General features: G+C 37.8%; 1 protein-coding gene across 3 annotated transcripts in view; it reads left to right on the top strand.

Moving 5' to 3' along the window:
* Positions 1 to 20,094, top strand: part of LOC121314324 (arf-GAP with GTPase, ANK repeat and PH domain-containing protein 3-like) — a 220,710-nt gene extending 200,616 nt beyond the window's left edge. For all 3 annotated transcript variants that reach the window (XM_041247452.1, XM_041247450.1, XM_041247449.1), the window contains 2 exons: positions 10,121 to 10,376; positions 15,359 to 20,094. In XM_041247452.1, coding sequence (XP_041103386.1) covers positions 10,121 to 10,376; positions 15,359 to 15,571 — 469 coding nt within the window. In that variant the 3' untranslated portion in view covers positions 15,572 to 20,094. The remainder of the gene's footprint in view (positions 1 to 10,120; positions 10,377 to 15,358) is intronic.
* The last annotated feature ends 267 nt before the right edge of the window (positions 20,095 to 20,361 follow it).

Raw genomic sequence — 20,361 nt, 5'->3', positions numbered from 1 at the left:
TATGATAGCAGTTTCCTACAAGCTATGCAGTAAGGTAGGCATATGGCAGCTATTGTGGAGGTTACTGGGTATTTTTCAGTCAGGCTATTAATAAAAGAATGGATCCCATCACATGGCTCCTGATTGTTTTTTGGGGTGACAGATAGCAGCTGGATGAACCACCTGAGTGACAGTTTGATCTAACGCCTCCGTTGTAATTAAGGAGACAATTATTGTGTTAAAGCTGACCCCGGGGACTGTGCCCTTGGACCTGCCTGATACATTACTGTAACAGTTGATTACTCTCATTCCCAGGCACATTAGTGCAGGAGCATCATTTAGACCAGAGATGTGCCCTAAATTGTGCAGAAGAATTGGTCCTCTCCAAAGACCATACAGCGTATTTCTCTGATGAGGCTGTTAAATATTTAGTTGCCCTGCCCCACGGTGCTGGAGGATTCCCCAGCTGTTGCTTACAAATAAAACATAAAATGCAGTTTTTTAAATAATTGTTTTCTTATATATTATGTCAGTGATACAGTGTAGAAAGCAACACGCAAGAGACTTAGAGCTCAAATTGAAACTTCAATAAAAATGCAATGCAATTAAAATGGTGTTTATAAAGAAAACAAACACACTGTGACATGAGACTCAAACGATATAGAAATGAAGTATAAATCCTGGTCTATTTCAACTGAATACTGTTTTTTTTTATTTCAATTAATTTTAAATGGAAATAGACCAATAGTGTTGCTTTGTTTCACACTATCCATGGAGAAAAACAAGGTCTTGTTATATTCCATCAGCCACCTCAAAACTGAAATATTCCCATATTTAACTATGCTCAGACTTCGAGCTTTTAATTTTCTAGCCAGTCTGTAAGTAATTTAATCTTCAGCTGCTGTGTGTAAATGCTGCCTCACGACACCTCTAAAGTATTAAGTACGGTGTTATGTCAAATTTTGCATTATTTTGAGATGCATTTTGATGCTTTATAATACCGAAAGTTCAAAGTTCAAATAAATGGAGCTGGATAAATGGTAGCGTTACAGTGAGCTTATACTACTTTGAGTTCCTTTGTTTGTTTTTTAATAAAGTGTTTGGTTCATCAAATTCCTTGCTGTTGTCTTTTATGGGAATACACCACAGTGTGGTGTTTGCCTACGAGACTGACAACGATTAGTATGTATAGGGTTTGTTGTATCTTAATATAAAATAAACCTGATTATACTGCGTTTATTTTTTTGCAGTATTAGCAATAAAAAGTATGCCTCTGCGAGCATACGTGCTTGAGATTGTGTGAGAAGAAGAAGTAGTTCTAAAGGCTCTGCATGGGTCAGTAGATTGAAGCGAGTTGTAGTTTTAATGATCATGTTTAGTGAGACAGCTCTAATTGCCTGGTAAGACATAAGTGTGGCATTCGGGAGAAGATTTCTGACTCAGCAATATCACTCATTTGCCACCTCCACCCCCTCCTGATTGCTCCCTCTCTTTCATTTCTGTGCTATCCTGGAGCAAGCCAGATCAGGTAGCAGTGTGGATGGCTATCCCTTATCTTCCAAGTCTTCACTGTCACCATACAGCCACTAGCCCTGCCAGAGGCCATATAGGTAATAGGTCTGATGAAGACCTCCACTTTGTTTCAGAAATAATTTACGGTTCTCTTACCTTGCATTGCTAAGCTGTAATAAAAATAAATCACGCTGGTACCAAGTTGGTAACTGCTTCATTTCCACTCAGGTGCTCTCATAGCCTATATAACTGTTTTAAGACTCTTGATGGTTTTATAGTTTTCTGAAATTCTTAGATTTTGGTAAACCAGTCAAAAGTTTGAGTACACTTGCTGGAAACTTTTTTTTTTCATAATGTTTTACGTCGTATACGTTTCTGTAAATACTTGAAAATGAAAACACATGTTACAATATACAAAACAAAACACAAGGAGTATCAAAGCAATGTTCAAGAAAATTGAAAATTGTCTGTAAATCTTGGATTCCTCAAAATAGCTACCCTTTGCCTTAATAACAGCCTCACAAACATGAGGCATTCGGTTAACAAGTTTCAGCAGGAAATCACCGACATGTCTTCCCAGCTCTTCTGCTGCAATTCCCAGAGATGTAGGGCACTTGTGGGTAGCTTTGCTTTGACTTTTCTGTCCAGTTCGTCCCATACAAGTTCTATGGGATTGAGGTCTGGAGACTGGGCAGGCCAGGTCATTAGATTGAGTTGTCCTTCACTTTCCTTTTTCACCAGATAGTTCTTGCTCAACTTTGAAGTGTGTTTCGGGTCATTATCTTGCTGAAGAATGAAGGACTGCCCAACTAGCCATAATCCTGATGGAATGGCATGCCTCTGAAGTATGCTATGATAGCCATGCTGGTTGACCTTGCCATGGACTTGGTAAAAATCACCAACTCTGTCACCAGCAAAGCAACCCCAGACCATGACACTGCCTCCTCCATGCTTGACAGTAGGAACCACACATGCAGAACTCATGCGCTCCCCCTCTCTGCGTCTTACAAATACTCGGCGGTTGGACCCAAATATTTTGAAATCAATCCTGATAATTACAAGCACCATATCTACCACTATAGTCTTTATCTATACCTCTTCAAACCCATGAAATCTCAAAGCAAATTAATCATATATATATATATATATATATATATATATATATATATATATATATATATATATATATATATATATATATATACCATATGTATATCATTACCCACATTAGGCTACATATTTAACTATATTGTGACTATTTTATACAGTCTTGCAGCTACACCGTACAATGAAAAAAAAGTTACAACTTTGTTTGTCTGGTAGCCATATTTTTTGCCAGGGAATGGAAGTGAAGGTACAGATACGCAAAAAAGGCCAACCAATGGAATGTTAACAGAGCCTGACAAGAGGTGGTCTCCCTAGCAACCAGTAGCAACTCTGTTAGGGTCAGTTAAAATATTTTAGTTGAAAAAAATCTGGCGGTGGTTGTCCATTTAAAGTCTCACGGTGGAGCCAATATTTAATGACTTAACTTGCCATTTACCAAGTGCGATTGCTGGCGGCATCTCAGAGGTCTAATAAAGGATGATTGGTATGATTGGTACAAAGTTACTGTGTATACCATACAGTACGTGGTCAGATTTCACTATTGTATTCTAATCCAAGTTAGGTGATCACGTTAACGTATATCAATCGATTTTTCTGTTTTTGTTTTTTACCATATGGAACACTTCTTAAGATGACCTAATACTTTCAGAAAGCATACACTACCTTATAGAAAATATGTTATTGTAGTGGTAACAAAGCAGGGCAATTTATACAGTCATTTGGATAAATTTCCAAAACCACGTCCATTTGTCATCACGAGTTGTTGCTGCAGCATTTTTTCACTCCGGCATTTAGCCATGACTGTGCATTTACTCCCATCTAAGTATAGGGACAACTATGTTTTCGGATGAGCAGGCCTGCATGCTGAGTGGATATCCAGTCTCTCTGTGTCTTCCTCGCCAGGCTGTGTGCATGCAGTATTAGTTGAGGGAGCGAGGAGAGCTGTCACAAAGGGTTAATGATGGCAGATAAGGTGGGTCAGCAAGGGAGCTAGTACACAAACATCAGCACTTTATCAGAGTGACACTGACAACAGTATTAATGTCACAATAAATCCTTCACTGGGAAGAGCGTGCATGTGTCCTCTCTTTATCCTCTTGTGTTGGTATTTACCGAGTGGTAATGCTGTTTGCAGGAATAAGTCACTCAAGATTGCTGAAATGTCACCAGGAATTTAAAGATATATTAACTAAGGTTTTTAAAATCCATTATTCTACACACAAAAAGATTCAGTACCTGTTTTTACTGGCTCCCCTTATTAGCCAACCATTGTTTCAATAATTTTATAAAGCTACATAACTTGAACTAGACTTCATAGTTTAGGGGTTATACTGTAAAAACAATCCATATCAAATTGGTTAGACCTTGACTTCTGACCTGATATTACTGCCATATTGCTGTACGCATTCTTTACGTTTCTTGGGATATAGAGACAGTAGACTTGAGTTATTGCCTTAATCATTGGTTTTCTCATTTAAAACAGTAAAAACAAACCATTTCATTTCATAGTGTTTCCTGTTGGGTTTAACATTTTCTTTGTTAGCTTTGGAACATCACTATGCGCTGGGCAACGACTTCTTGTCTCATGACTTTAAAGTTTTTTTTTGTTTTGTGTTTTTTTTTTTTTCAGCTTATTTTTATGTCGTTTTCAATTATGTCTTTCTCAATTCAGCAGCTGCTGTTCTGTTGAGATAAATAGTACCCCTACACTGGCAACGTACACCGGCCGCAATCGGCCAACTCCCCCCTTCCCCCCACCCTCCTCCCCCCAAGAGTCCTCCTTGGGTGGGCTGTTATGGTGGGTGGTGGTGGGCAGAGGCTTGTGGAGATAATTGCTTGCCAATTAAAGTAAATTGAATGGATTTTCCAATGCTATAACAGGTTAGCTGTTTTCATTGTTTAATTATAGGAAGTGTAAAACTCAAGCCTAGAGAAGGGAAACAGATCAGATCAAAATACTAGCTATATGGATTCCTGTCATTCCTAAATTTTTAATAGGCGATTTTCAGATATTTGTAGTAAGGTGCTTCCCGAGTACACTAGATTTGAAGTACAGGATTTTGGTCTGAAATACCATTGCCATAAACAGATTGAAAAAAAAAATCTTAATGTGAGGATCATTGTGGAGTTCCTCAGGGGATGCTGCAACCCATTTGGAGAGCAAGGAGACAAGCGACCTGCCATCTCTGTTTCAAGGATCACTTACAGTAAAAACACTCCTTTTATTAATCTTACTGTGCAGATGTGTGTTGCTTGATTGTTTCTGTGTTTTCCTAAAGGTGTCACACCTCCCCAGCCCCTGCACCAATTGTGCTGAATGTCACCAATATCTGCTAATGAATGTCACCAATATCTGCTAATTGAATCTGTTCCTCACATTTAATTACAGCAGCTAATCTGGCACGCCACGACTGAGTGTCACCCCTCAGTTCATAAGTTAAAGCAGCCGCACACAGGCAGTATTTCAACTGGGCTTAACGCTGATGAATAAGAACAGCATACATACAGTAATACTCCCTTTTAATTAGTGTGGTTGCTATGTATTTACTACAGCTCTTTCTTACAAACAAAAGCTGAGGTGAGAGCAGTCAAATGACACTTGCTACTGCTTTAGTGGTTAAATCTCTTTGTAGAGTAGTCAGAAGTAGTTTTAATTGCAGGGTAATGCCTACATAGGTTGTCAATTCTCATTTGGAAAAGACTAAACCACAAGACTATCTACAGTATGGTTCAGGAATGCATTTTCTGGTATTTTTTACAGCAATTGTTCACTCATAAAACTCAGTAAAATGGTAGGCAAGGTTTATTATATCAATGGAAACATGTTAATTTGGGAAATATTTCATTTACATTACTGTAAAAAGTAAACTAAAGTAACAGTGGGTCACCGTGTTTGTCTTTTTAAGTAACATCCCATGAAAAACACATTAAAAGCTCACATGCTGTACAAAACAGTAAATACAAAATAAAACGCATTAGAACTTTTCAGATTGATGTTGTTTTAAATATGTAGGATGATATGCTATTCATCACTGAGCCATTATCTTTTTATAGAACTAATTCTTTAGAGGGTCTTCCCAGATGTATTTAGTTTTTTTTTTTAACTAGCGATGACATCTTTAGAACCTGAATTGAGCCCCCCTTTTCGAACACCAAATAACGTAATCATTTATAGATTCCACAAAATGAGAGAGGGGTGTTACAACTCCTTCCATTGTGTTGACTTTTTTTTCTGTTGCTAATTACATTTTTTAAAGCGGAAATTCAGTATCTTGCGCGTGCTAAACAAGTATAAATGATACAGCAAACACATTACTGTTAAGGAGAGGCTGTAGTTTTTGTTTTTCATTCCCAGCCCCTAGCAACCTTTGTAGCCTGGAGCTCCACTGTTTGAAATGGACCTTATTTTTCTCTCTCACTCGCTCTCTGTGAGTGAAACTAGACGGCAGGGACACCTTCCCCAGCGTGGAAGCTTTCTCTCTTGCTGGGAGTTTTGTTTGGGAGAGTACCCCTGGTCTCTGTGTTCTTCAGCCACTGTTTGATGTGTCTGTTGTGTAGCCGTTAAACTCTGAGGGGGACAGGCAGTGAAGAATCCTTGATTGTTTAAAGGGGCCTCTGTTATTTTTGTTTGGGGCAAGGATGCAGTTTTGCCCCCTGACTTCAACCATCCTGTCTCCCTTGTATATTAACTGGAGGAGGTGCCTTCGCTATAGGAGACTGGCAGGAAGGTAGACTGCTGTCCCTCAATAAAAACTGATTTCCTGTTGTCTTTCAGCCTGACTAATTAATTACTTGTGTTTATTCCTCTTTATTTGGTTTCAGTTGAGTGTTTCTTTTCTCTTTAGGGTTGGAGGGGTGAATTTGGAATACAGTGCTACCATTCGCCACTTGAATTACATTTTTACTGCAAATTGAGCTTTAAACATGTATTTAGTGTACATATTGCATTTGTCCAAGGGACAGAATTGCATGCCTTGAAAGCAAGGCCTTGAAATTTTCAATTTATTTTAGGTACAATTTGACGGTAATTTATCAGTCCATACAAAAGTTAAGCAAATGAAGTCCACTAAATAATTTTTTGATTTTGTTTTACAAATAATCAATTTCTTAGTTTTCTGGGTTAATTTATAAGGCAAATATAATGCTGCTGCTGGAAATGCACTATGAATGCTAACAATTGCCTGAGTGTCATTAACCTCTGTTAGTACTACAGTACAGTAGCTTTTGAAAACCCTAAATCTTTTGGCAAATATTTGTGCTGAAATATGTTTAGAATTTACAACCTATTGCACCAAATAACCAGACTTCTGCATTTCACAAAGTAGTTGAAAACATGGTCACAAGATAGATTATTGAATCATTCTTAGTAATAAAAAAAGAAAAAAAATCAATTTCCAGTGTTTTATCCCCCACAAGGGACATTCTGACAAGACACAGCCGTTGAAACGGAAGGTGCTTTTAAACTGCTACATACTTGTTGGGGTGAAAAGCAAGCAAGCAAATAAATAAATAAAACCATCCCCTTAGCAACCCCAGGGTTCTGCTGAAGCATGTGCGTTTAGAGCATGATTTGTGTGTGTGTGTGTGTGTGTGTGTGTGTGTGTGTGGGGGGGGGAATCTGTTTGATTTTCTGAATATTGGCCCACTGTCCCTTTCTTCTTCCCTGTGGTGAAGGTACATTTCTCCTCCTCGCTTTTTCCCCCCTCTCCTTTTTTGCTTTGACATGCTAAATCTGCCGTTTATTCAGCCCTGCTTTTCCTGTCTCTGAGAGGTCGAAGGGAAATACCAGCTTTGAGTTTCAGCTTTCGCACTGTTACTGAAAACTCCTCACTGTTTAGTTTTCTTTTATATTTAAAACAAAGGCAAGGGATTACCATTTCATTTCCTTTTGTGTTCCCTTTTAAAGTGGCAGCGTCCAGGAGATTTCAGAAGCGCACAATTCCTGCGGTTAATTGTTCCCTGCGTTTTCTGTATTGTCCCCGTTCACCTCTTACCCCCCCCCCCCCACTTAAAAATATTGTCACAGTCCTTCACTCCAATATGCTCATTTCAGGGTGCTTTTCTGGACCTTTGCTTTGATTCACTGGGTTTATTGGTTTTTATTTATTTTATTTATTTATTCAAGAAACTTTTAATGTTTAAGTGGTCTACAGTCTTCAACTTTTAGTATTACCTTTTGTTTTCAGAATGCGCTTTTCTGGCTTCTTCCAGTAAGCATTTTAGGATGAATGTGTCTTAAAGATTGCTCTGCATAAACATGTATTAATTTAAATTAATACAAAACAGGTTGTAGCCATTTCAACATATTCATATTGTATGAATAACACAAATATTTTGAATGTACATGAGCTCTGATTTCAGTAATTGACTGTCCCATAAGCATGTTATTCTCTATTAAATATGATTTTAGTTGTTTGACTTACCGCAGTACAATAGATTGTTGACCTGAGTGGCTGTTATTCACCAGTGATACAAATTAAGCTTTGGAGGAAAAAGATTTGAGGGTATTCTGTACCTCACACTATCTTCATATGTCCTAACCTTATCAGCCTCTGTGCAAGAGGGCAGGCAACACTTTACTTTTCTCCTGGCCCAAACTGCATCCTCATCACACTAGATTACATGAAATTATTGCCTTCCTTTACCACTGTGACTGCATCCCAGGGACTTGCACTTTGCCAAGCCCTGCCAAACTAAAATGAGCAAACTGGTTGCAGGCATGAAAGTCTAGGCATGGTCTTTCTCAGACAGTGAGTGAAGTTAGGTAGCACTTTCTTTGAACAGGAGAGATCAGTTTGTATCATAAGATTGTTTAATATGTTTTTGGATTATGATTTATTATTATAATAATAATAATAATAATAATAATAATAATAATAATAATAATAATAATAATAATAAAATGAAGGCATATCTAAGCTGTAAAGGCTGGTTACCCTGTTTATTATTATTATTATTATTATTATTATTATTTATTATTACCACCGCTGCATTGTCTAAGGTAGCATTTGGGTACACCTAATTGGGGTCTGTGAGATATCTTCCAATAAAATGATTTTTTTTCTTCTTTTTTTTGTATCTGTATTGAGAACAAATCAAGCTTGCTGTCAAAACAAAAAACAGCTGTGTAATCAACAATCAGTGCACATCTAAACATTTGCTTGCATACAGTTCTGCTACTTTTGGTTCATACATGATACTGTTATGGTACGAAAAACAAAAGCATTTTGAGATTATATCTGTATATGCAAAATTATACATGAAGTTATGCGAGACCCACTTGGCATCAAATTCTATTCATTCAGTAAAGCACCAATATATACCCTTGATGTAATTGTAGCCTTAGTACAGTTGGGTATATTATTATAAATAATAATAATTCACCTAATTATTTATTCTTAGTGACAATAACAGCAAGCTTTATCCCTGTGCCCCTTTTCCACCGTCACTGTTGCCCAGCTCAGCACAGATGGTTCAGTGACGTCAGTAAGTTGACTGGCAGCCTCAGAGGGCCTGCCACTTCGAGATGCGTTGTTTGTCCATATCAGTCCAGCTCCTTCTCTGTCAGTCACTTAGACACGGAAACAACAGCCCCTTTCTGTTCATCTTATCAACCATCCGGTCTGGGTCAGGGGCTAGCCGTAGACTGAGCATGCTCACCAAGGCGTATATTGATTTTTATTATTTTACTTTATTGCGTCGGACAAAACGGACTGAGATTGCAACAGATAGCTCTTTCTCCTTTTTTTTTTTTTTTTTTTTTCCCTCATGTAAAGCCACTCAGTGCTATCGATCCCGCTTGCACCTTCCCTTACCCCCCAGGAGAGTAGAAATCAAGATTTGTGGAATGAGCCTTTTGTGAATGTCCAGCATTTTCAAACAAGGCGGCTGACAGCACTGATAAAACATGTTCATCTGGTATTGTCAGTGGCAGACACACTGTTCACAATGTGTAACCTTTAGATAGCTTGCTATGCTTAACCCTCCGGCGGCCAGCAACTGCCTCTTGATGTTCTACTGCTTTGCTGCTCTTGGGGTTCAAAGCTGAAAACTGGCTTAGGCAATCCAAAACCAGGCAACAGGCAAACAAATTACAATCTGTAAATCCATAATACTTCTGATCATTTTCAGAATCGTAGTGCAAGCTCTGTTCTTGTGGGTATCAGAGTGCAGCCTCTAGCTCAAGTGCAGTGAACATGAAAGGACCCTTTTTGGGTGCAAATTCTCAATGGGTAGAGGAACCAATGTGGGACCGAGTTTAAAAACACACTTGGTAATTACTTGGCATTATATATATGTATATTCGTTTTCGGAGGTGAATTGACTAGAAACCATCAAGAAACCAACTATATTGAGTAGAGCCTCCTGACGTGCAGTTTGTAAACTGCTTACTTGGCTACCACATATGCAGGCTTATGGTCATGACTGGTTCAGATGTGTTTTTTGCGTCAGATAAGCGACTACTACCGTTTGTAATGTACCTGATCAGAAATGCTAAATTTTCATGTGTGTGTTTCCTAAGGGAGGAAAAGGAGTGCTGGATCAGGGCAAAGTACGAGCAGAAGTTGTTTGTGGCGTCGCTGCCCCAGTCCGATGTGCCCCTGGGACAGCAGCTGCTCCGGGCCGTGGTGGAGGACGACCTGAGGCTGGTGGTGCTGCTCCTGGCCCACGGCTCCAAGGAGGAGGTGAACGAGACCTACGGGGATGGGGATGGAAGGACTGCTCTGCACCTGTCCAGCGCCATGGCCAACGTGGTCATCACGCAGCTTCTCGTCTGGGTGAGCCTGCTTCAAACACTCCAGGCATCTGCATGAAACTTAGAAGAAAGTCAACCAGACAAACTGGTGCTCACTTTCTGAGAATACAGGCAACTTCTTTATTTTATTTGCATATATTCACACCTGTGCCTGCTAAAGCTGCACTTATGCCATTATGGGTATTTTTCTCTAATCTTTGTTCCAGGAAGAAACACATTGACATTGTATACTTTGATTTGTGCACTGGAAAGATTCAAATGTTACGACAGTTTCTTTCAAAGGAACCAATTCAAGAATAATTAACATTTGGTCATCTTGGGGGAGGGCTCAACAACATTTTAATTGTTATGCTAAAACTAACTTTAAAAAATGTACAGTAACTGAAAATTATAATTGTAATTTTCTTACACTAAAAGGTATAAATGCACCAAACCACTGTTATAGGCACAGGGTTGCTAGGTTGCTGGGTTGGGAGGATGATCTCCCTTTCAAGTCCACAATAAGATGTTAGTGCTCTGAACAGTGACCACCTGCTTGCTACCTGTTTGCAAACAAACCACCCTAATTATCTGTGTTTAGTTGGAAGACGATAATGAGGCTTATCAATGAACTATCTACTGGTTCACAGCTAATGTAGCCTGAACAGTGAGGGACTGAGTAACAGTACTGTATCAGGGAGGAGGTCCGTCGCCATGGGCTCAGCACTTAACATCAGTAGCCAGGGTAACAGGGCCCTTTCAAGGATACAGGTCTGCAGAGTCAAGCACTTTACAATGTGGACCTGGTCCACCATACAGGACAGACCCTGACTCTATGCCATGTAAATCATGTCAAGCTTATCTATTCATAAGGTAATCACATTAGGTGCTGTAGTGTAGTGGGCCTTAGGAGGTAAATGATAATGAGTACAGGTTTACACTGACAAAAGATGAAACACATTCAAATGTAGTTTTCAAAGAAATAGAAAATATAATATGGCGGTGTCTCTTTTATACATTCTTCAATGAATACTTTAAACGATCTAAATGTTCCTAATATTTAATTCCTGTGTATTATTCTGTATTGTTGTTCTCTGAGTAGAAGGTTATTATATTTTCTGGGATACTGTGTGGTGTCCAACAAGTGTGTCACTAAGGATGGGCATAATTTTATCGAAACGTTTGCACACAGCACTTTGATTATTATTTTTTTTTTGCCTGTACTTCCTCTAATAAAGAACGTTGATTATGTTGACATGAATTTGGCATTATATAGTGATTCCTGTTGCCACTTCACTGTTTTCAGTGTACAGATTCTTCCATACATCAACTGTCTGCGAATATTGAAGTTCAACACACCGGTTTGTACTATCTGTTGGACTTTGTTTTTGAAGGTGCAGTAAGTTTGGATTATAAAAACTTGATTTAGAAAATAATAAATCTTTGTACAAAATTGCAGTGACGGAGAATTCGGCTTAAAGGAGACTTTTTTGACACATAGCTTAAATAGTTGGCATGCATGGCAAATGATGAGTTAAGAAGAAATATAAATAGAGAATGGTAAGGTGAAGAATATAATAGTAAACAGGGTATAACTAAATATTACGAAAAATCAGAGATTTAGTATAATCCTAATTTTAGACCACCTGTGCTTATTTGGTTATTTGCCCTATAATAACACTAAAATTGAAACCAGCAGGGCAAGCCCCAATTTGAAACCGAATGGAAGAAATTGACAGGTTGATGCAGTTTAGATTGACACATGAAATGTTGAGACACTTACTTGCAAGTTTTTGATTACTGGTAGCTTCAAGCACACATTATTTCTATTACATGAGAGTAGATGTTAAATGGCTGAAGTTAGTTAGTGTAGCCCAGTAGTTACTAGAGTTTAAACATTTAAACTGTAAAGAAGTGGGTAAACATTGAATAATATGTTAGACATATAACCGGCCACGTGATAAATTTCACCAAATGCATATTTTTTAACGTATTCATTGTAGTGATTTATCATCATATACAGCAGTCTGTCGCATATCCGACTGCTCTAGTGCCACAGTAAGGGCAGATATTATAAAAAGGAAGGGGTTTGGCAATTGCCTCCAAGTAGTTTTTTCTAATTGGTGCAACAGAAAGATTGACACTGGGGCGGGTTTTATTATCGCTCGATCTGGCGCTTCATTGGTGGCCTCTGTGCTCATGCTGTAGAGGATGTGGTATGGTAGCCAGTCCACACGGGGTAAGAAAGTTAATGACAAGCGTTTTTTTTCTGACTTTTGTTATATTTTATAAAATGGCATCTCTAAACAAAGCAACTAGGCAAATCCACGTTTGGAAGTATTTAATTATGCCTAACAAAATTGCCGTACCACAGAAACACAAGCACTGCGGCACTATTTTTATTTAAACAAAAATAAATAAAAATAATTTAACAAAAAGTAAACACTGCTCACAGAGCGCAAATGAGTTATTTTGAACCCAAAATAATCTTAACTGAACAAATCCAGGGCTGGAGCTTCCAGCAGTTGTAGCAGTTGTTTTTACGTTGATTTTGTTTTGCTTTCCCCTCACTCTTGTTCCTCCTCTCAAAAAACCCACCCGGAAACATGGAGAGCTGCGAGCTTTTATACTGGTGACCATCTTCCGATTAGCACCAAATGAATCAATTCATTAACTCGGGAGATGGCCACCTTCTGCACAGGGTTTTGTTAGATTGGGGCTTCCCCATCCACGCTGCCAAACAATAACAACCACGACTGTTTCACCGTCACATTTGTATATAAATAACAATAACAAAACATTGTATTTTAAACACACAAAATACATTCAAATCATACAACAAGAGCCCCTGTTCCCAAACAATGTATTCTTTTAAATAATAATACTCAAGTACATTTCAATCTTCCAATAACAGATCATCCATGCTTAATGAACAACACATTTATTTCCATGCAGGGCTTTGCCCTGCCCTCTCTCTTTATGTGCAGGGCTTTCCCTCTGCCCTGCCACAGTAATGTTTAGGGTTCTTGGGATAGAAGGCTCAAGCCTATTTTTAACACAAGAATAAATCATTAAGTAGGGAACTGGGAGGTGAAAATGAAAATAAAATGTTTTACTTGTATTTGTTTTCCTGCATCCTTAACCTTTCCTGCTCTGTCTCACCAAACACACCTTTCTCTGTCACTGGTCTTCCCCAATTCCCCAATCTCCCGATCATTTCCACGCACCCCATTCTACAGCCCCTCACCCCCACCCCCACCCCACGGGGCTCGCTGCAATATCTATGCAATTTGTCAACAAAAGGGGATATTTAATGGATTTCGCATTTGTGGCACCGATCCTTGAACAGTAGAGTTAATTAATATGAAAATGTATTGGAATCTGTGCATTTGATAGATTTTGTAACATGTAAGCTGTGTTTTTTGTTAATTGTTATTATTTCTTATTGTTCTTTGAAGAGAATATAATGTCAAAATATAAATAACAGGTACATCTCAATTGTGCAGTACAAATATAAAAAGACATTTACTAAGATAAAAACAGTAACAGAAAGGCTTATAAAAAGACCAAATTCCCATTGGGCTTTTATTTTATTTGAGATTCTATTGATTTTTAGTATTACATGCAAGACAACCGATCACAAATTTGAATCGAGTAACAGCTTTAATTTCAGTATATACTTTTGCATGTGTGGTGGTTTTTTTTGTTTGTTTTTCTGTTTTTTTTAAACTTTGTAGCTTTTTTTAAAAACTTTGCAACTTTAAGTCTTTGCGATATTTGCGATAAAAACGTTATTTGCTTATCTAGTAGTTCTTTGCTTAGAAAATACTAACCAGTATACATAATGTAATATGAAGAGAGAGTGTGTGTGTAGATATGGTTTGAACGCTGACACCTGCATAGCATTTAAATTTTCATAAAAATGTACCAAACGCACATCCATACTTTACCCTGGTCTGACATATTAATGAATATGCTTTACCATATGTAGCCATTCTTTACAGTACTAACTGATGCTTTACCATGCTTTCACTGTGCTTTGTTACACTTTGCTATGCTTTTACTATGGGAAACTTTTATAAGACTATACTGTAGAAATATGCTGCTTTAACTTTTTTGGCTAAAAATGCATTATTTTGCGAGGCATAAAAAAAAAAAAAAAACAGTCTATAGATATTTAACAGGGGTTGCTTCTATGTATCCACCATTAGACTGCCATTGCACATGGTGCTCATATTCCATATATATTTAATTAGGGCTTCTATTAGTAGTTTCTTATACTATCAAATACAAATTACAGTCGTTTTTAAGTTTTTGCATTCTGATTAATACTTGTATTTTCCAAATGCGCATCAATTGAATGCAAATTATCTATACAGTATAAACAAGTTTCTAACTGTGACAAAAGGAAACACATTGTGGTTGACAGTAATGCACACCAATTGCTAAGTGTCTGTGTTTACTGGGATTAGAGTGAGGTGTTTGTAAAGATCCCCTGTCTCGTTTGAGATGGGATTGTGAGTGGGATAAGAGTCAGAAGGATTTCCCTTGAGTATTTCACACATTATTCTGCCTTGCAGAGCCATCGTGGGCTTGTGGAAGCCTGTTCTGCACAGTTCGTGCCATTCTCTCAGCAGCCCGTTGGATATGTAGTGCAATTAAATATAAATCAAACTGAATGGAAAACAATGTGATGTTGGGGATCTGGACAAATAAAATACTCTGACACACTCCTTTCCAATATGCAAAATCAATGTCAGGCCTGTATTGGTGTCTGTTGTGATCACACACCATATTGACACTGTATAGAGAGTAGACAATACGACAGTTAGTTGGATATTTGCTTATTCCAGCACTTAACACCTCTTCTGATACCCCTTTTGATTTAAAATGACTCTACAGGGGTGTTTAATGCATGGCATACAAATCTCTCCCTTTAACTGTTTGGAGCTGTGTATTTACACTGCCCTGCACATTATTTCTAACACTGTTTTCTCTCTCTCTCTCTCTCTCTCTCTCTCGCAGTATGGCGTGGATGTGAAGAGCAGGGATGCCCATGGCCTGACCCCACTATCCTACGCACGGAGAGCTGGCAGCCAGGAGTGCATTGACATCTTGATCCAGCACGGCTGCCCCAACGACAACTTCATTCCCATCCCCACACCCAACCTATCCCGCCGCAACACCAACAACAACAATGCCCAGTGTGAGCTGAACCGCAGCGCCAGCATCATGTAACCAGGGTGGGGAGGGAGGGGGGCAGAGGGACAACAACCACCTGTTAGACTTAAGGTTAATAGACTTAGTCTGCTAGGTGGAGAAGGGGTTCCGTGGCAATGGAAAACGGGTATGCAAGTGGGGAGAGAAGACAAAGGGATTCGGAGGGCTTGGGGCTGCATCCTGGGGGATTTTATTGCCATACAATACCCTGTATTATAATGAAAGAGTTACAGCAGTGAGTGACAAGGGAATAAGTGACATTGCTTTTAGTGGGACTTCCTTCAGTTCTGAAGTTACCTGCTGAACTTCAGGCCTTTCTTTTTTTGTTTATTTGCTTTTTGGACCATTTGCAAGATAGGCACGAGCTATATGTATCTGAATCAGTTTAAACTAAAGGTGAAACAGTGACAAAACACTACACAGAGACTTAAGGGGAAAAATACTCTGAAAGACAAACATCAGCCAAGAAGTTTTTTTTTGTTATTATATATACTATAATATTGGGGAAATGTGACTCTCTCTTTTTCTCTTTTTTTATTTTATTTTATTTCCATCAAGCTAAATCAGTGTTCTCAGCTTTCAGGATTTCCCCTGGTGTTTGACCCTCAGCGCCTGTCCTTCCCATGGAAATCACAGGGCATCCTTGTTGTGCTGAGAGAAAAACACTGCAGTCTTCTCAGTCTAGACATAAGATGCTTTTTGTAATATTATTGGACATGTTCAGGTGACTTGCTCTTCTGTGTTTTTAGGGTCTGTTTCAGGTACCGGTTTCATCAAGCATACAGTTTTATTGATGTTTTGTGTGTGTGCGGTGTTCACCGCTTCTAGATAATGTACCATACTATCAGTTTTATTGTCACCTTGTACTATGCCCTATATTTCATGCTTTATCCCAGTAGTTAACCATACATACTGTGTTTTACTGCAGACCTGTTCTGTATCCTGTCATATTGCCTTCCTGGATGTATGATATTCAGTGTTGATTGCATTCCTTAACTGAGTAGAACTCTATATACCCCAGCGTTATTACAGTGGAAATTGTTTCTTATCTTACTGTATTATTATGTTGTTGAGGTAAAACTGTAAATGAAAGGAAAAAAAGTAGACAAACAGCAGGATTTCATCCAAGTATTAGTATTATTTGATAATAGATATTTGAGAAATGGCAAACTCCCAAAGATCGTTCGTAGCTTGTTTTTCTTTTATACTATAATATTATTGTTGTTTTTTTATTATAGTTTTGTCAGCTACTTGCCAATATTCTGTTCCTTTTCATTCAAGTGAAAAGGGTGCATCCCTGTGTTGTGTGAATACGTGGTTATTTCTGCACAGAACTAAGGAACATTCAAAAAACTCACATGCACCTATGTTATAAGCCTGCCACGCTATTGGGGAATTAACAATCTCAGTTTTGGGGGAATTAACGATCGCAATTGCATCCAATTTATCAATAGATTATTGACTCTGCAATCATGACTTTTGTGATATACTCACAGGAGCTGATCAGTCACTTTGTTGTGCCTTGTAAGCAGTAAGATGGAGTGAATGATCTATTGGAGGTGCTTTAAACTTGTAGCTGAATGGATGGAGTGATTTGTTTACTCTGCACCTACTGGAAGCTGTGTGATATCCTCACTAGAGAGGACTGTCTTTTATATTTGGTTCTTTGTTTTCAGGTTATATAGATTTTTTCCCCCAAACAATCTATATATTGAAAATTTAAAGCATAACACCAAGTAATAATTCTAGTTTATTCCTTTTTAGATACTGATCCTTCATAGTGCTTTCACCATAGTGTTGAAAGGTTCTACATCCTGCAATGCCATAGAGATTATTTAAATTAAGTTTAAAAGGTTGAATGAAAATGTCAGGGACTATGAATACTTGTTTGTTTGTTCTTAAATGTTCACAAATAAGGTTAAGCACATCTGATGCATTGTTCTGCAGCTTTAAAATGTAAAGTCATACTGTACAGAATTTTCACCAGAAATCCATTAGAAGAAACTGATTTTCTCCTGTTTTTTAAAAATTAAAAATGAAGACAATATAATAATAGAACACTCGTAAAACAGAAAGGTTGTTGGTTTTCAATCTGTGTTTTAGTACTAAAAACTTTGGGTTTTGCACTATGCAAATATATTGGAAATGACTTCATCATGCTGTTGGTTTGAGGCATCCTAACCAAAGTTATAGGTGGGCTTTATTGTAGTTATGCATTATTTTACACTTGAATAATTGATCAGTTTCCTTTGCAGTAACAGTTTTTTACAGAAGTTTGCCCCTAAGACAACCAAAGTGATTGTTCTGAAGGTTCTTTGATGATTACAAATCAGAGGGCTTATCAAGCAGTAAGGTGCTTTAACCGGTAACTATTGTTTCTTTCAAATCATGTTCTGATTTCTTCTGTGGTACTCTGATCAGCTTAACCAGTCCATCATTATCCCTGTAGGAGATTCTCTTGTATGTTATAAATGACTTATTAAACAGTAAAACACAGTGCAAACACTACCATATGCCATACAGTGTTTGTAACGCAGGATGACAAAAATGACAGAAGCAAAGCAACCTTTGGCGATAAATATACTTGATGCATGATCTTATATTTATAAGTGTGAAATATTTTTGAAGGGTTTGTTTAAGTGGGGGATGTAGGTGGATGTGATGGGAAACAGGTTCAATTCTAAGTATATCCTGGTACACAGCCAAGCCTAATAATCAGTGACTGCTCTCATTCAATTATCTGCTGCAAAATGCTGAACTGCTAAGAGTGTAGGGATATAGATTAGAGGAAGAGGCATGGGACCAGTGGACATGTAGGTAGGGTCCTGCATTAGCTATTGTAAACTGTGTGTGTGTGTGTGTGTGTGTGGGTGGGTGAGCGCGCGTGTGCGTGCGTGCGTGTCGGAGAGAGAGAGGTTGTGTGAACGAGTGAATGCAAATTTGTTTAAAACATGGTGTTGTAGTACATGTAGTTTCCTCCTATACAGGTCTGTTTTGTAGTCAACAGTACTTGAGACTTGCTTTGAAACTTCAACACCACACAAGTAATATCCAACAGTATGGAGACATTTTATTGCTAGAGGGTTGTCTATTTTATATTTTTATTTTCCTTTAAATATAAATACAATTTTTAAATTTGAATTATTTTACAGTTCAGTAGCATCTGCCATTGGCAGATTCTGTCGAGAGCACATCTGAATGTCCCAACACTACCTTGATCATGTGATTGCCTGTATAAAAGCAACCTTGTTTTAAAACAAAGCTACAAAGATAAAACTGACCACCCAAAGGGTTGAGTTGGGAATGAGTTTACAATAATAAAAAAATAAATAGAAAAAGTGCTGTATTACTTTCAATACTTAGTTTGCAGTTTTTTTTTTTTTTTTTTTTTTTTTTTTTTTGTTCTTTGGTTTTAATCTAATAAATGACCAGAAAAGCAACTGATTTCCCAGATTACAACATGAGAGCTTGCGAGCATGTGTCAGGGTGGATCAGCCTAAACAAAGTTAAAAGAAGGGGACCTTTTTTGACAGCTGCACTACAGACAATACTCTTAAACTCTATGTATAATGTGAAGGCAAGCAATTGATCAGTCAGTAATTGGGTGAAAATTTATAGAAAATATTCATGTTTGAAACAAACATTATTCAAATGGATTTTATCCAGTAGAAAATTTCAGGTAATTTGTATTTAAACACTGTTAGTATTCAGCCTATACTGATATATTTATAAAATGAAAGCCTGTTTTCTGAATGCATTAGTAGAGGTATGCTGAAGACTCCTTCCTTATGCTTTAAGTGGTCTCTGAGGAAGAAAAGCCTGCTAGCGTATTTCACTGGAGAAAGCGGTGAAGCCGCTCAAGCAGTATCTAGCTCCAGTCCTTTGTGGGAAAGTTTCAAAGCAAATCTGAATGAGGGGCACACCTGGGACAATGTTCGGCCAGGCAGGAGGAGTGTTTGCGATCACTATCTACCCTCTGATGAGGCTGCATGTGGCTCTCTTACCCCCAATCATGTATGCAAATCCTTTCAAAAATCATATAGGTAGAAATGTTCCCCCTGGTCTTTCTTCTGGGATCGGTATTTGTTCTGTATAGTTAGTTATAAATCTAAAAACACACAATAAGTTCTTTTAGGTTTGGCTACAGTTTAGCAATGATATAGAAAAGAACTGACCCTACTTGAATGATGAGCACTAGAAAGTGGACAGGGGTCTAGCACACTCTTAAAAGACACATCTAACACAAAATCCATTCAGGTATACCATTGGTTTCCTATACAGGAGCCATAGCTGTAATTTGTTTTTTTAGTATTGAAGGTACTATGGTAATGTTGCCATGCTTCTACATCACCTGCCCTTTGAGGTACTCCATGTATGATAATGTACAGTTTGAAATATTTATATTGCAGTATGTAAATATTGTTTGATTTTTTTTTTTCTGTGTTTAAAAAAAAAAACTGCTGTGTGCGTGGATGACTGTTGACCAATTATAAATGCTCAAATAAAACAATGTAGCTGCACCCAAATGATGGGGAAATGAACACGTTGTCTCGTTTGCTTTCACATTAATAATAATAATAATAAAAATTTTAAACAAGGTAATTCCTTGTTTCACATCCTCAATATTAAGAAGAATTCTTGAAAGAGAATTTGGAGATTGAAAAAACAGTAAGTAAATGTTGACACTAAGCTGTTTTATTATCTCATAAGCAAAATATCTCTGCCATTAACGTTCATGGGGTTTCCAAATCCTGTTATTCTGCAATAAAATGAAACAGTTCAATTTAGATAAACTTCACAGCAGCTTG

The sequence above is a fragment of the Polyodon spathula genome, chromosome 4 (assembly GCF_017654505.1).
Source record: "Polyodon spathula isolate WHYD16114869_AA chromosome 4, ASM1765450v1, whole genome shotgun sequence".
NCBI classification, from domain to species: Eukaryota; Metazoa; Chordata; class Actinopteri; order Acipenseriformes; family Polyodontidae; genus Polyodon; species Polyodon spathula.
The sequence above is the reverse complement of the archived record's forward strand: the minus strand, read 5'-3'. Positions and strand labels throughout refer to the sequence as shown.